Genomic DNA, 18,668 nt, shown 5'->3' on the forward strand with positions numbered 1-18,668 from the left:
CTAAGTTCGAACGCTCTTCGTTATTAGAAAAAGAATCAGCACTGGAGAAACGGGCCCAATAAAGGCCCATTAAGACCTGGTCCTGGTGATGTATTTTCAATAATGACGATACTACCCCTGTTGAATCCTTGTATGAAAAACTATGGATAGTTATTTTCTTGGATTACCTATCTATACTTTATTATTTATGTATTGAATAAACTATGGAAAGTGATTTCTTTGGATCAGCAATTTGTAGTTTATTATTTTTTCAGTGAAAAGTTTTTAATGGTGGTTTTCTTGAATCGGCTATGAATAATTTGTTGTATTTGGATTGTAAAACAGTGGGAAACGATTCTGTTGGATCCGCTACGTATATTTTATTATAATTTCATTTAAAAAATTGTAAATGGCGCTTTTTTTAGAGAAAAAATAACAGTACTGGAGAAACGGGCCCAATAAAGGCACATTAAGACCTGGCCGATTACGATGTATTCCTCATAATGACGATACTACCCCTGGTGAATACATAACGTGAAAAACTATGGGTAGTCATTTTCTTGGATTACCTATATATGCTGTACTATATTTGAACTGAACACACTATGGAAAGTGATTTCTTTGGATCGGCAATTTTCAGTTTATTGTATTTTCAATGAATGGCTTTTACTGGTGATTTTCTTGAATCGTCTGTGAATAATTTGTTGTATTTGGATTCTAAAACTGTGGAAAAACGATTTTTGTTTTATCAGCTACGAATATTTTATCATAATTTGATTGAAAAAATTGTAAATGGTGCTTTTCTTAGAAAAAATAACAGTACTGGATAAACGGGCCCATCAAAGGCCCATTAAAACCTGCCCCATTACAATGTATTCTCATAATGATGATACTACCCCTGCAGAACCCTTCCGTGAAAATCTATGGATAGTTATTTTCTCGGATTACCTATATATACTTTATTATACTTGCATTACCATGAAATATATGATAAGCTCGAAAATATGTGTTTCTATGTCGTTATTTAGGGGTTTTTCGAACTTAATCACTAAATTTATATATCCCTTAATGCTTGTGTAAGGGGTCGAACCCCAGAGAGGCGATAGAAAATATTCACTTTTCCTCTATTTAGGGATTAGCACTCTGGATTTTAACAAATTTATGCTTAGTTAGTAATTATCTATAAGAATTACTAACTAATTTAAAACTAAGCTATTAGAGTGCGAATTTGGTCTAAGACTTTTTTGGATTTGAGTGTGATCAAAATCTAATTTAGTAGTTTCTCATTAATCTTGCTTTGCTTGTTTATTTAACCCAAATACCTAGTTCAGCCTGAATACTTTTTTCTTACTTTTTCAGTGAATCAGAAATGACTTCAAGAAGAACATTGATCTTAATTTTTACTACCAAACTTCTTATAGAGATTGATCGAAATTACTTATGACTAGAGACTACTAATTCAGAAACCCTCAGGTCATACTTTCTAATATATTTAATTATATATTATTATATATATATTTATTTATTCCTCGTGGATTTAGAATGGTAAGAACATTATTATTATATTTTTATTTTGTCCTAATTGATTAAAAATTGTAGAACTATCCTAAAATAGCAAATCGTGAATGGGACTCCCGATTTGCTAATTTGAGAAATCTGAGCTTGAATTTGAGTGATTCAAGTATCAATTATGATTCGAAACGATTAAACTATACTTAAGAAATGTAAATTGATTTGCATTGACGGTAGAATTCAGAATTAAAGCGTTTTAAATTTGAAAATTAAGAAAAACGGTGAACGTGAACAGAATCGCTAAATTGAGAAAGTCAAAAACCAAATTGAGTGTAAAATATGTTCAGAATGAATCTAGAAATACCAGGAATAGCAGAGAATTGAATTGGGCGAACTTCTAGCAACGAACACCGAAGATTTTCCACTTAATCTGACGTGAAATTCCTGAAACTTGCGGCGACAGATCTGCGAATTTCTTCCGCCAATCGAACTCTGAATTCTTCTTGGCTGAATCTCGAGTCTTCAAGGGAGCTAAGTGTCTCTCCTTGGGCTTTAAAAATCAAGAATGGCGCTGAGTTTTTCGTTTCCCCCTTTTATCACCGTGGAATCGAAAGAACGTGTTCTTCCGATTCTGTTATTTTTCTCGTGTTAATCGCTTTATATGCAGGCTGCAGGAACGATTCGGGTTTGGCCACGTGGCAATGTGAAGCTCTGTTCGTCGTGTGCACAGCAGGTTGTGCGTGTGAAACGCACGGAAGAGAGAAGACGCTTAAGTTTAGATCTCTCTCTTCCGATTGGTCCACGACGCCCCGCACCGAATTTAGTTAAGTCGATTGGGATTGCTCCACGTCACGGTGCGTGCGGTCGCGTCGTGCTGCATGTGATGCGCGACAGGTATGACGCACGTGCGTGCGTGTCATGCATCGAAAGCTGAGTACGGCCTTCTGATTGGTTCACGCTCTCCTCGGTGGGTCTCCCTGCGCACCAAACATCCGATTAATGATTAAACTGGCCCAATAAGGGCCAGTTTTATAAAAAAATAGGTTTTAAACCTAAAAACAGTTCAAATAAATTCTAAAAAATGTTTATAAATGCCTAAAATGATTTTATTAATTTCTAAAATTCGTTTCATTTTTTTATTTTGTGTTTTTTTATAGAATTAGATCAATTCAACATTCAATTTCTTTTAAAATTCATTTTAAAAATGTTTAAAATGTATAAATTGAACTAATTATTTATTCAAAATCTTATTTAACTTGAAACTTAAGGAAAATCTTCTTTTGACCAGAAATCATGATAAACTGCATTAGAAATTAATGTTTTTAAGCATTAAAAAACCAAAAATATGATGAATTTGACACTTTATTAGCTCTTATTCACATGTTATCAATATACTTAGTATGTTTAAATTGTATAAACCATGGAAAACGATTTCTTTGGATCGGCCATTTTTAGTTTATTGTATTTTCAATTAAAAGTTATTGATGGTGATTTTCTTGAACCGGCTATGTATAAATTGTAGTATGTGGATTGTAAAACTGTAGAAAAATGATTTTTTTGGACCAGCTACGTATATTTTATTATAACTTCAATGAAAAAATTGTAAATGGTGCTTTTCTTAGAAAAAGAACAGTAGGTTGTAAAACTGTGGAAAAACGATTTTCTTGAAGCAGCTACATCGATTTTATACTTTCAATGGAAAAGCTGTAAACGGGAATATATGTACTTTATTATTTTTGTAATTAAATAAAATTGAACAATGATTGTCTTGGATCCGCTGCATGTACTTTATTATACCTGCATTGAAAAAACTACGAATAATGATTTTATTGGATTAGTTATACGTGTTTAGTTATATATGGCGTGATAAAAATATCAATGGTGATTTTCTTGTATCCGCTATTTGTACTTTAATATATTTGTAGCGAGAAAACTATAAATACTTTATTATATTTGTAGTGAGAAAACTATTAGCAGTGATCTTCTAAAATCCGCTATAAATACTTTATTATATTCACACTGAGAGTTGACCGTGTTGAATTTATTCCCAAAGTGAATCCTTCGATCAGAAAACTGTGAGCATTGATTTTCTTAGATCAACTATATATACTTTATTCTGTTTCAATTGAAAATACTGAATAGTGATTTCTTTGGATCAGCTGTGTAAACTTTATTGTATTTACATTGAAAAAACCGCAGAGAATAATTTTATCGGATCTGCTATATGTGCTTTATTATATTTTTGTGAAGAGCTGGCTCATTGTATTTGATCCGGCCATCTAGAGACAGTCCCTGGTGAATCGTTATGTAAAAAAAATAAGATTAATAATTTTCTAGGATGAGCTGATTGTACTTTATTATGTTTGCATTGAGAATACGTATAGTAACTGTCTTCTGGGCTATGGAGCTGTTTGTATTTTAATTATATTTGTAGGGCATCAGAGAAAATATCCAGAAAATTGCCTCATATGCTCCTGACACATCAAGGAAAACTAATTCACAAAAAAGTTAGACTATGCTCTTCTCACTTCAGCTAAATGCCTTTGAATATGCAATTTTTTTTTATAATTATTCAATAATCAAGACATCTAAACCCTTTGTGATGCCGAGACATGTGGCATAATGCATCCGGAAATTATGATAATGTATAATTTGAATATTAAGATTCTCGCGCAAGAGCCAGTTATAGTAAGTAGACAACTATCTTACAACAAGATGTCTTGGCACATATATATATTTTTTAAGAGGGGCGTGACATAATGCAAAAACCATCCCTGAAAACTCGACTAGCCTTTTGTCAATCTCTTGAAATCGAGAATAATATTTGACTCATATCAATCAGGGGTATCATGTGCAACCAACTTGATGTATATCTTCATTTAACGTGTCGTAAAAAATAATCACAGTTTGAAGTCCATCACATTATATAATGGAAACTGCTAAAAAAAAACTATTCTAATTAGTTTGCTCTTGAAATTCATAGAGATTAAGGGCATCTAGACTGAAAATACGCGACATAAAAGGGGGGTGAGTTGGATCCATAAAATTTAAATTTAATATAAATAATTGGATAAATTATGCAGAAACTATCCAGTATATAGATCACGTTTTACTCTTAACTTCGACACACGCACGTTCAACATTCTGAGAGGTTCTTCATGGCAAACAACTTGACAATTCAGCCCTTTGTCAGATATATCAATAATATAAAACTGTTAATGTGGCCCAAAAGTTATTTCCTTGTCTACCCCAATAACACTTTAATAAAATAACTTTTCCACTTAATCTCTGCAGCTGTTAAGAATCAAATATCAACAAATATAACAACTTATGTTTATGCGATCCACATCGACTGCAAGCTAAAGCCATAAAGATATCTATTACAGAAATAAGAAGGGGCCTTGGGCAATCACGGAACAAGCATGAAACAGTAATGTTCCCGATTAATATCTTCAGCTGTTAAGAATCAAATATCAACCAATATAACTACTTATGTTTATGCGATCTCCAGCAACTACAAGCTAAAGCCATAAAGACATTGGTAACAGAAATAAGCAGGGGTCTTGGACAATGAGAGATAACTATCAGAGTACACTAAGATCATGGAACAAGCATGAAACAGTAATGTTAAAAAAAGACTCCCAATACATAAGACAGAAATAAATGAAAATCGAGATGACAGGCAAGAAACAAAGAGGGAAGAACAGAGAGGTTCAAGGGGAAGGGGGCAAAAATGAGACAGCTATGTTGTGTTCTTATCTCTCTCTAGGCGACGATGGAAGGCTTAGAGGCAGTAGAGAGACGAGACCTCTTCTTGGCGAGACTCTCGCTCCTCCGGTCCCTCTGCTCCTTGAGCCTCGAGGCCAACAGCTTCTGGTACTCCGCCGCGTCCGACTTGGCCTTGGCGATCCTCTTCTGCTTCTCTCCGATTCTCGCCCTCTTCCTCTGCAGCGTCAGCGGCGTCACCAGCCTCTGAATCTTAGGCGCCTTGCTGCATTTCTTCCCTGCATAATCATCATTAACCCGTAAAACCCATGTCAATAATCACCGAAATTACGATCGACACGACTGATAATCACAATCTGAAATGATATCATTAACCCGTAAAACCCATGTCAATAATCACTCAAATTACAATCGACACGACTGATAATCACAATCTGAAATGATATCATTAACCCGTAAAACCCATGTCAATAATCACTCAAATTACAAAGGATACTAGCGATAATCACAATCTGAAGCGCCATCATTAACATTTTAAACCCATGTTAATAATCACCAAAATTACAAAGGATACTACCGATAATCACAATCTGAAATGTTATCATTAACATTATAAACGTATGTTAATAATCACCTAAATTACAAAGGATACTAGCGATAATCACAATCTGAAGTGTTGTCATTAACATTTAAAACCCATGTTAATAATCACCAAAATTACAAAGGATACTACCGATAATCACAATCTGAAGTGTCAAAATGAACATTTAAACCCATGTCAATAATCACACACATTACAAAGGATACTACCGATAATCACAATGTGAAGTGTTATCATTAACATTTAAAACCTATGTAATCACCCAAATAACAAAGGTTACTACTGATAATCACAATCTGAAGTGATATCATTAACATTTAAAACCGATGTTAAAAATTACCAAAATTACAAAGGATACAACTGATAATCACAATCTGAAGTGTCATTGCATCAATCAAACTAATTGATATCTTACAGTCAAATATGAGTGTTCAAATATCATTGCATCAATAGTTAACCATCATATGATAAAGTATAATTAACCATCATACTGCACGCCAAGTGATTACTATGACTAAAAACATAGTCTCGCACGAAGCAGTACAGAAACCCAGCAAATCTTAGTATTGTTTCTATTAAATCTAATTTGACGGTCAATAAACCAAATATTGATGATCGTCGCATCAATAATATTAGTTTCGATGCAATAATTGCAGATTCTGATAAATCGCGAGACATAATGCAAGCTAAGAAGTAAAATATGTTTAAAAAGTAATATTCGATTATCACATGACACTAAAATCTGCCTAAAAAGGTTCATAGAACTGAAAGGAATTAAAGATAGCAGTTTCACAAATCAGTGTTCTGGAGAGTCAATATAAGTGTTTCAGAGTTCATCACATTGGCATTAATAATTAGGTTGCATGCTTAGAGGTGTTGTTCATCAATGCATTTGAACAATCGTCAGAAACATAAAACAAAATGTGGTAAATCCAATACAATTTAAAAATGATTACGCAGGGCAAGAGTTCGTTTGTGGACCTTTAGCGTTGGTGAAGGTACGGCGATAAGTGTTAACGTATTTGCGGACGTCATCTTCCTTGGAGAGATTGAAGAGCTTCCTGATCTTGGAGGCTCTCTTGGGACCCCTCATCCTGGGCTTCTCGATGTCGGTGAGCCCAGGAAGCTCCTTATCACCCTTCTTCACAATAACCAAGTTGATGACAGAGAGATCCTGGCTAACAATGCACCCACGCACAGACTTCCTCCTCCTCTCTCCATTCCTCCTTCCATACCCACGGAAACAAGGAGTTCCTAAAACCCATAATTATTATAGGAAAATTAGGGTTCTAAAACTCAAAATAATAAGAAAAAATGATAGATTTTAAGTGTAAAATGTAGTTACCTCGAACCAGGAGCAGACGAACTCGGCCAGGGGTCAGCACTCCCTGCTTCATGGGGAAACCCTGTTTGTCACATCCTCCGGTGATCTTGAAGACGTACCCTTTGAATTCCTGCAAGAAATTTGAGACGATGGGTACTATTTAAAGATGTCATAAGATTATGTATGACACATAAATCAGAATATGGAATAGTGCGTACATCGCCCAGGGCATCCCCACTAACTTCCTGCGAGATCCTCTTGTCGTAAAATGCACGCCTGTGAGATGAAAAATTATGTGCTTAGAAAAAGTGCACAAGAATCATTAAAAAAACTGATTAGGTAACTTGACACTAATATGTTATAAGGTTAAAGTTATTAATATGTGATTTCAAAGAAAACATCTAGAGATTAAAAGAAAATCCTGGTAAGCGACGATGGTTCGAACAGCAGAAATTGTTCTTGCCTCGGAAAATCGCACGAATGAAGATATGTCTTGATTCATTCTAGATATCCAGCTCTTATGTATTCATATCAAAATGTCATAAAAGCATCGGGGTGTAGACGTAAACCCCTTTAGAAGAAGGAGAAAGAGGCATTCTTGCCAGGCAGACAAAACAGAACTGAATATCACTTTTTCCTTCCAATTCCCAAAACAAATGAATTAGCGAACGACATGTAGTTCTCAACTCGGAAGATATAACTTTTGAAATCATTATTCCGAATGCATCCACCCAAAAAACAAAATATTTAAAGAAGAAACTGAAAACGAACTCTTCAGTGGCAAGAACGGAAACGATTGAACAGCGGGAAACAAACTCACAGCTTCTGGTCATCGTCGATCTCGAGCTTTTTCTGACATCCAGTCGTCGGATTGGCGACGTTAAACTGTTCACAAACACGAAGAAAGAGATGAGAAGTCGGTAGAATCAATCACGAGCAAGAATCAACCATGGAATAGTAATCGGAAACTTCCAATACCTTCATTTTTGATCGAACTCTCTCGGCTCGCTCTCAAGACGGCGGCGGCCGCAGGAAATCAAGAACAGACGTCTTCTCGCTCGCCGTTAGGGCTTTCTTGAAAGAGCGGCCGATGGGTATTTATACTCCCGATGGAACACTCCGATTCAATATCCACCGTCGGATCTGCGCGACTTGGGCCTTCATTAAGGTTTTATTTTTATCCTGAATTAAATTTTGTTTTCTGTCCGTTTTTACAGCTTCTTCCACCTATATATTTATGCAAAATAATTTGAGAAGCCCTCACCAATCATCAGAAAAAAAGTTGATATTATATTTTCTTGAAAAAAAGGAGAGGCAGCAGAAGCAAGTCAGAAGAATATGTAGCTACATCTTTTTTTTAGTTTTATTCGAGATATAGGAATTTGCATACCCATTATTTGAAACATCAGACAAAAATGAAATGGACTAATTAGTTTTTCTTATCAACACATTTGTCACTCTTAGAGTCTTAGATTTGGTCTGAGGAATGTTTTATTTATATTAGCCCAGTTATTTTACTCTTGGAATCAAGTAGATAAAGTTTCTTAGAAAGTTTTTATGCATATCCAAGCTGGTCCATTTAAAAAAACTATTAGGGATTTGGGTCTGGGAAACACAAATATATTAATGGAATCGGGAGAATTTTAAATTGTATTGATATGGAAGTTATTTCGTTATGGGGTGATACTTGGTAGACCTGTATACTTGATAAAAATTATGATTGATAAAGAAACTAGAGATGCATTTTATAGAAAATATGCAAATGTGCAATTTAATTTAATGGGATATTGGAAAAAAAATTTGTGCGAAATAAATAAATAAGGCCCTGCATGAGGAGGGAGAGTTGATAATAATGTCGCAGAACACACATGATAATATAAATTAAGAGGATATACGCTTTTGAGGTAAAAGATATAAACCTCGTGTATTTTCTTTGAACTATTTTTTCAAAAAATACTGTCTTTTGAGGTAAAAGACATAATGCTAATTATTATTTGTCAAATGAATATTTCATACTTCCAACCAATGAGAAACTGATCACCCAGCCTATGGCGCTTGGAATAATATAGCCAATATATTTACTCATAAATTCAAAATGGACCAATGATACCCATTTAAGCCCTATACCTTACCAAAAATTATTCATTCTTCAGATCCACAAAATCCTCACGTGTCATGAGAATATGAATCAATTTGTGTTCAGAATTTTAAACAAAACATCTACCTGCATAACCTTTGATTTACAATAAATATGGATCTCATTAAGCCACGAAGGAGAAAGATATGTCTAAGACTAAATTAAAAGTTAGTTTTTTTGCATTAATAGCCAAAAAAATCTAAATTACCAACTAATCATTCCTTAAATCTAAAAAATAGTTCATACTGAGGAGCATCATAATTTTCTTTCCTGTTTTAACATCACGCAGATTATTAAAAATGATTGGTACTTCTAAACTTACTTTAACTTGAAGATATGTATTGTTCTATATTAGTAAATGGATGATGTTGAATCCGGAGATGAGTTATAAAATATAACTCCATACATATGATCGTGATCACTTATAATGTCGTATAAGACTATATTCAAGTTTTAAAATCTATAGTCTTATTATTTTCTTAAAATCATGAAACACCAGGCTAAACCTAGTACACAAGAGAATCATAATTTGGAAGCCTAATACTATCACATTGGTACACATAATATATAGTCTCCCCTGTGCGGCTAACATTTTGAGACAGTTACAAAGATTTTCCACCAAAAAGGTATAAATTAAAAGACTATATTAGTTTATTTGTTCAACCGGATTTTAAAGAATCAAGACTATTGCATCAACTTGTAATGCACAGATTAGTGTTTCATCAATCTAAAACTTCAGCATTATGAAGTCATAAGCAGATTAGCCAACCCCTTAACCATTAACTCGAACCTAGTTCATTCCCCTTTGGAAAATTTCAAGGCATGTGTGATGAAAAATTATTCATATTATAATAAAAATGTGTTGGTTTATATGACTGAGGTATGACAATTAGGGGGATGGTGGATTAAGTTATTTAGAAATTACGAAATCTAATATTTAGCTAACTGAGGCATGGTATTTTGTTCAGGGGAATACCATAGATGGTACTGAATATGTCATGATTTTTACACGGCTGCGATTATTCCTTCATGTTGTTCTAAGGATATGTAGCCCAATGTCCTGAAATCTCTTACTTGACTTTGTGTGAGTCCCCATTTAGAACATGGGTCATAAAAAAAAATGATAATCAATGCATATCTGACCTCATCCACCCCCAAAATTGTCTGCATATGATCAAATTCCACACCCTCTAAGTCGCCCCAAAGCCTTCTCTTATTTTTCCTCAAAAAACGTCTAATAAATACTTAAGCCTTTGTCTAAAAATTAATTCTAGCATGCACACCATTGATGGAAATCTGACCCAAAAAAATTATAAAATCATTAATGCTCCATCTCCAATAAATTTAATCAAGCCAACTTCAAGACAGTGTTTTGTGATTAATATTCTCAAGCTAGGTGACAACTCAATATTGTGAAGGTAACAATGTTTCTCATTCAACTCAATGAAAACTGCACCAATTAACAAAAAATTAGATAATATGGATCAATGTCGATGTCCGTATTTTTCATTTCGAATGAAAGTTGCAAATAAGCTTGCGACTATTCTTTTGAGGGTGATATTTCTCTCATGCTATTTGTAGTGTTTTTTTCTTGACATAGATATTGGAAATCAAATTAGGGCTCAGAGAAATAGTTCGAAGGATATTGGAAAGGAGAGAAGTTAGTCCAAAGATTAGTAACACATAAAACAGTAATAATTATGAACTGTCATAATTACGTGTTTTCCATTCATTTGAAAAGCACTATAATATGGAGTTTAGAAATATTGTTTCTCCATGAATTTTACTTAAAAAACTCCTGAAAATTCCAAAGATAATATTATGTATTAAATGAGATAAAGAAGTTAAGGCAGGGGTAACTCCAAAACTTTTTAATTGTGATAATTATGGGCTTGGCATTCATTTAGAGTGCATTATGACATGAAGTTTATATATTTTTTTCTTTATGAATTTTACTTCACAATTTCCTGAAAAGTTATGGTATGAAGCTAATTATACATTTTGTAAAAAATATATAATTAAATACTTTATATTTATTTAAACCATATAAAATAATGTATTAATTCAGACATAAATATGCAATCTGAATCCGGATGTAGATTCCGACATTGTGGCAGCGGTAGTTGTGGAACTGGCAATAATGCACAACTATAATAGAGGAGTGAGTGGCGAAGGTGCTCATAATTTAAAAAGTATAGATTTGTGGAAGCACTTGATGTGAGGTCAATAGTTTCACATAATTTGTGTTCATCGGTGTGGTGACAACAAGTGTGATTCAACAGCATTGGATTGGTGCTTATACACTAGCAGTGATGCGATGGGTAGAGGTAAATAATGGTGGCGAGAAATAAGGATGCAAATTGATTGTTTTAGGCTTATAAGAGACTATGGGTGGAAAGTTTTTTTGAGCGGAATTTTTTGTAAATGAATTTTTAGAGTTATTTTTTTGCTTTTTATTGATGTTTTCTATGGAAGGAAATCAAAATCTTAGGATTTTGAGGGGAGTCCCGAGACCAACAGGGAAGAAGATAATACAAACCTCTTTTTTGGTGGCAACCCTGTGCTACAACGTCCTTTATCATCCTCATGAAACTCTTTCTGATTATCACTCTTGAATAAGAATGGACCAAAGAAAAATTTGTTTATAAGTCTAGACACATCCCAGGAAAAAATCCAAAGGTGAGGTTTACAAATGAGGGATTTGAGAAGTGCGCAATAAAAGGGGTGGGGGCATATCTTTCTAGCATGGGGGCCTTATTGGGTTTTATAACCTTGATCTGGATAAAATAGATGGTATTTTGGCAAAGGAAGACTTGAAATTGAATCAAAATGATATGTATTAAACTATCGATCCAATCACCCATGAACTGATCACATCTGTGATTTCTTGGATCCTAGATTAAGACGTGTTGAGCTAATCAAGTGTGCAGCCCCTAGGCGTATCCACACGATTGATATTCATAAATAACATGCTAATTTACACAGTAATTTCATATATTTAATGTGTTTGTTCTCATCCAAACTATCATGCATCCATTTTTAAAATCCTTACGATGATTTATTACATTTTTAGAATCAAGTGCAACTTTTTCCATATATTATTGTATTGTAACATACTTTTTTGACATTATTCCATCAATAAATAAATTTAAGAGTCATACAATATCTATTTACATTATTGAAACATTATAATGGGGTTATTGTATTTTAAAAATTATATTTTGTTTTTTTGGGTATATTTATTGAAGGGACGAAGTCATAGAGAAAATAACTTTATAAGTAATAAAATATAGTTTTGAATTTATTTCAATTTATTTGTGAGTTTGTTGACTTCTTCACAATGGAGAGAGAACATCGGATGGCTCAGATTGCTCTCAATTTACACAATAATATCTGACGATTTAGAAGGTGCTTCATGTTAAACATCTGAGGGTAGTTACATATTTACCACCTCTCTTCCATCAAGAATCCTACATCTATAAATAGACCCCAATCATTATAAAAAGGCAACCTTGGATTTTTTTACTAATTACAATTAACGTAGTGATTTGCTCAATCAAAATCTCATTTGGCTCCCTTCTTTCTCCCCAAGTGCAAATGATTGAAGAAGTGTCGTTCAGATGAACACACATAATTATTGTTAATTAGATTTATTAAATTAGATTTAACTATTGAAATAAATATAAAAATTCCAAAAACAAAAATTAAAGCTAAATTTCACTTATTCAGTACTTGCTCGGTGAGGATCTGACCTTTGTTCACCATAAGCTCATATGCAAAATAAAAATATTGTTGCATAAACAAAAAGCCTTAACCGACATATTTAACCTTGATTTTTGGTTTGTTAGGGATCCATGATGAGTTGAATCTTCTCCTAAGTCTTCATAAACCTTATTCATGCTCCAGTGCCATTGTTATGTAGCCTCAAGTAGATTGTATTGGAGAGGATAAAAAAGGGAAGGGCAATAAAAAATTCTGGCCTAGGTAAATTTCATTCAGGTCCTTTACTTATTTATTATATTCATTTTGTATTTTTCATAAAACCTCCAAATTTTGAGTAAATCTTATGATATCTAAATCCCATTTTTGATTGACCTCAAAGGCCTATGAATAAGTTTTGTTAAATATTCCAACATTCGTGTAACCTTAATTGGCCTTCCAAAATAATAACCTGCATGATCATGAAGATTAAATAATGATGGATGAATTTAACCCAGTTGATTGGTCAAGTCTCTAGCCCGTGGGGTGCCAAGTTACACCTCATCCTCTAGAAGATACAAATGAGTGTATTAATGATAAACTCAAATTTATGATAAAATTACGTCTTTGAAACTTTGAGTTTAATCAATAAAATTTATAAACCTTTATTCGCGAATAATTTGACTAGATAGTGATGATCAAGGGTCGTCTCCACATGGAACGGATCTTAGGGAAATAGCTCTCTCCATAGAGTGACGAGAAGGGATACCTATAATCTAAGAGGTAGCATTAGGATGAATGCATTGATCATAGATTGGAATGACCCCCACTTAGGAAGTATGCGATGAGTAATGCACAAGTGGTGGGTTGAGTTCAAAGTGAGTGAAAACTAGAGAGTAGGATGGAGGAAGACATGCAAGAGTGACGATAAACGTAACGAGAACTAATGATTAGGAGCATCAGATTTGGGGTTAAATAATTTAGGGTTTAATAAAAGATAGGCAGTTGTGAAAGCAATATGGGATAAAGATGATGGTTTGAGATGCAGTGGTGAAGGTAGTGGAAGTTGGAGTAGAGTGGTGAGTCACATGGAGGACAGCAGTGGTTTATGTTTTATTAGACAAATGGAGAGGGGGACACATGGCGAGATCATGACGATGTAAGTGACATTTGAGGTGGATGGTAGTTGACAAAAAATAAGGATGGATGATGGATATTGATGGATATGGACAATGGATAATCTACCTAAATGAATGTATTAAAGAATGACCAATGCATGGCAGGAGACTAACCTTAGATCTCTATGTTTCACCATATTCAAGGCATCTTCCCGATGCAGATCAGCCTCAAAACTTCTCTGTTGATCCTCTCCGAGCACTTGAGAACCAAAAACACTCTTGATGGACCTTCAAAACATCAATTTCTTTTAATTTTCCTCTCTAGGAGGAATTGAGGTGAAATATGTTTTTACAAAGTTAAGAGGCTCAATTTATAGATCCAACCGTATGAATAGATAAAGGACATAAAGATGAAACTACCCTTCAAATTTCCAGTTCAATTGGATTTTGGATTGTCTGAAATCAAGCCTAGAAGTTGGATAATTCCTAAATGTTGATTTAATCCAAACTTTTCTCTATCGTCATCCTCGTCAGCTCAATCATGTCATTCTAATAAGGTTTTTTCTCTTCGTTGCATTAAATGCAATCATTGGATCATATATTAATAAACAGACATTTGGTTAATATTATAGTATACATATTAATAAAGTCATCCACGATTGATGTGGCAACGCGCCAACACACGCCACATCCATGCGCTTCCTTAAAACCCAATAAAAAAGAAACACATGCGCACCATGTGTACATTTGCACGCCACGTGTCTTGTAATAGTTGGATGGTGCCGCCATTTTTGACTAACCAATAGAGAGAGAATAATAACTTAAAATTTTGAGTTGCCTTTGTCTCCACATCGCATTTTTACCTTCTTTTTTATTGGGCCATGTCGCCCCTGTGACTAAAGAAATAAGAGAGAGTAGTAAGCATTAAATGCCATTATGGCATTGCTAATTGTGATGTCATATCGGTTTGTTTTTAATGATTGAATGATACCAATAGTTAACGAGGTTATACGTTTATCTGTCACTAATCATTAGCAACAATTGTATGTTGGTCATCATTTGATGAATTAAATGGTGACACGTGACATGGCAGAAATAAAAATCCAAAAATACCTTTAAATTTGTATAAAATTAAATATAAAACCAAATATTTTAATTAAATACGTATTTCAACTAAGAAAAATAATATCTTTATGAATATAATGTCAAAAATTCAGGAAATCTTATTGTGACTCAATAATTATAGAAATATGCTGCTAGAAAAATCCATAAAAATGCGTAAAAATGAAAAAAACTCAAAAAATCATTCTAAAAATGTATGTAATAATTTAGGCTTGATAACACACATATATAACTAATTTAATGTGAATGAATATGTAAATATAATCATATTAGCTTATTAATAGTGCATGTTATCGATTAAGTCACACATGGAACCTTTTTGTCATCAATTACGATGCATGTAGAGTCCATCATGATGGATATTATGTGGCCGTCAAGCCAATCACAATACCATGTTTATTTAAGTTCATTGAATAAAATATTTGCATTCTTTATTATTCATTGTGATTTTTATCATGAAGTCCATGAATACATGCAACGGCTTAGTGAATTATGATGAGATCATAATACAGTGATCGCTAGTCTTTAAACATTTATTCCAAATATTTATATTCGATGGATAGTCAAGACAGACATCAAATGATGCGGATAGAATAACGCTAGCTGATCCTACTTATACGATAAGTATAGCTTATCATGTAGCTATTGGTGGTGACACTAAGGACAGATAGTAGGTGCTCTTTGGAGAAAGAGTTCACTAAATTGATATGTAGGAATCCCTGAATGGTATTATACCTAAATGTCAATCAGGTTTATTCAAGTCACGGTTGTATAAGCGATCCACTAACCTGAGACACCAAGGACATCTCGTGAGTGGACGACTACACTTTGACTATGACTTACAAGCCTCTAATCATGGGATTCAAATAAGTTATATATCAGCTGTAGTAAGAAGCTCACGGAGATGATTGAGTGGTCAAGACGTGATCATTCACTCATCCGAGGAAGAGTGTCTTCATAGTGAGGAGATATTCAAGATTTTCAAGACGAGTTGAAGAAGAAGACATGGAGATCCAAGCGCGAAGTGATCGTGTGGATACTTCTAGAGGCTGGACGCATGAACGGCTTTAGAATGATCAAGGAGTGACAAAGTCAAGGGTGGAAAGAGTTCCCCAAAAGGTACTTTCAATGTTTTATTTTTAAGATCGATTGTGAATTGATCGACATGCTTCCGCATCCATGGAGGGTGTTTTCCATGGCCAAACCAAGGCACTGAACCCAACACATCATCTACTTGATACTCCTAGAATGAATAGAGTACAGTCAGTTATGAAACCCTAGTTGGTCGTCTGAGTTGTTCGGTTCTTTTTGTGTGAATTTGTGCAATTTGTTCGTTTTGTTTGGTTTTCCAAACAAAACAACAACGAATTTGCACAGATCATTGCACATACCAGTGTGTGGTTGAATTTTTTGGTTTGTGTGAAAATTTTTAGTCATTTTTGAAAAAAAGACGACACGATTTTTCCCTCTCCCTACTCCCTCAATGCTCTCCCAGTCCCCTCTCTCTATGTCTCTCTACTTTGTCGCAGGAATCAGTCTTGTTGCTCCGGCCACCGGTTCAGTTGAGGAGCAAATCATAGGCAGAAATAGGAAGCGGAAGATTACCAGATTTATAAGGTTGTTGGTACATTTTTTTCTTTCTGATTTTTGTTTGTGTTCTGGCGATCCAATTTTTTGTTTAGGGATTCGCGAATGATCCCGAATGACGGTGCAGGAGGGATGTTGGGTGTTATGGATTCATGGATGCCTGGAGAGATGGCAGACTAGGGGCCTTTTCTGCTCTGCGGACTAGATCAAATCCACGGAGGACTGTGTCGACCCTAGGAAGATTAGAAGTTTTCAAAGTCTCTGATTTTTTTTGGTCATGGGATAAGAGATGTTTAGATGGAAGAGAGATGGTGCACGCCATCTCGACACATCGAAGGCATCATCCGAGCCACTGCCATCATCGTCAACTGCCCACAGATTCGTGTCCAGCCGACGGGCACACCAAGGTGCCAACGAAGATACCTGGCGCCAATAGCCCGGGTGAATTATGCTCGCTTTTATTGTGTCTTGATTTCTTTTGTCTTCTTCGTTAGTCGCGCTTCTGTTTTATCAGTCTCGTCGAGTTGTTTCATCGAGTCGAGAACCATCTGTCATTTTGTGTGTGCTCTGTGTGTTTTCGTCTTTATTTTGGGAGGGTCCTTAGTTATTTGGAGCCCCCTCCCTTTTCTGTTCATGTCTTTTTTCCCCTCTTATTTTGTTGTAGTGGGGGCCCATTATATAAGGGCCCCCTTCACGGACTTTTCCCCCCCCCCCCCCCCTTATGGACCTCCTAGGGCCCATTTACTCCCCCTTTATAAGGGAAGAATGGCGCCCTAGGAGAAGGCAAACTTGTGTTTTCAGTGTATTGCATTCTGTGAAGAACGCAGGTCCCCCCATCTTGCTAAGAATAGGAGAAGGGGAAGAGGAGGCGACGAAATCGAAGAACAGGAGAAGAGGAAGAAATCAGGATAGGGGTAGGAGATCAAAGTCTGGAAGACAAAAAAAATAAGATTGCATGGTAGGGTTGTGCTCTCTCTCGCCAGGTTTTGTCCCCCTCCAGTCCGTTGATTCTATCTGTGGACCGGGTGACCGCTGTTGCCCTCGCTCGACGGGGAGGGTTTAAACAGCCCTAGCACCACTAGACAACCGGGAAAGTCACAAGACAGGATCCGCACTTCCCTCCCCGAGTCGTTGTCACATTAGTGCCAATCAACGACAGGTGCAACATTCGTTGCATCGCTACGGCAGATGGTCTTCGGTCGGTTGGCCGTGTGGTAGTTGACATCACAGCGCCTTTCATCGACCCCCGGAGTGGAGCCATCTGGCTCCTTCACAACTCCAGGGCGAGACATTTCCCTAGGGTCGGCCGCAAATTTATGGCTGTGATGGGAAGACCCGCACGCGGCCGCCGTTTCGTGCATTGGCTGAACAGTAGAATTCCCATCGGGGCTCCACTGGCTATCTAGTCTCTGGACCCAGAATCATTGCAGGGCCGTTGCAGCATCATCCGACCACACCGGTCGGTGCGGAACCATCGTGTGGTGGCTCACCTAGCCATTGACCGGCTGAAGTTGTGAATTGGTGCGCACTTTGGCATTTGCACTGGCTGCTCCTAGTCATCGACATTGCATCTGTTCGGCCAACATTCGAACGACCCAGCCCCCACACTGTAGTCAATCGACACCGCTCACGTCCTGCCCTCTAGCCGTCGTCTTCCTCCTCCCCAAGCTCCACCTACCGCTCCATCTTCGGGCCACTGCCTGCTATTGAGCCATCTCTATGCATTCCTCCACCACAACCACCAGTCTGGCCCTCGGCTTTGACGAAGATTCTGCACGGCGAGCAGTTCGCCGATGAGGTACGTCATCCTCCCACCATATTACCCTTTACAGTATATTTTAGATTGACTCCACCGCGCTCAGC

General features: G+C 35.8%; 1 protein-coding gene across 1 annotated transcript; it reads right to left on the reverse strand.

The window, feature by feature from the left end:
- Window positions 1-5,094: 5,094 nt before the first annotated feature.
- LOC144701810 (small ribosomal subunit protein eS6) lies at window positions 5,095-8,275 on the reverse strand. Its single transcript, XM_078573578.1, has 6 exons — window positions 8,121-8,275; window positions 7,963-8,027; window positions 7,361-7,418; window positions 7,164-7,272; window positions 6,800-7,072; window positions 5,095-5,495 (listed from the first exon to the last, which is right to left on the reverse strand). Exons 1-6 carry the CDS (start codon window positions 8,124-8,126, stop codon window positions 5,257-5,259), a joined length of 750 nt encoding a protein of 249 aa, XP_078429704.1. The 5' UTR covers window positions 8,127-8,275; the 3' UTR covers window positions 5,095-5,256.
- Window positions 8,276-18,668: the final 10,393 nt, after the last annotated feature.

This window comes from Wolffia australiana, chromosome 4 (genome assembly GCF_029677425.1).
Source record: "Wolffia australiana isolate 7733 chromosome 4, ASM2967742v1".
Taxonomy (NCBI): Eukaryota; Viridiplantae; Streptophyta; class Magnoliopsida; order Alismatales; family Araceae; genus Wolffia; species Wolffia australiana.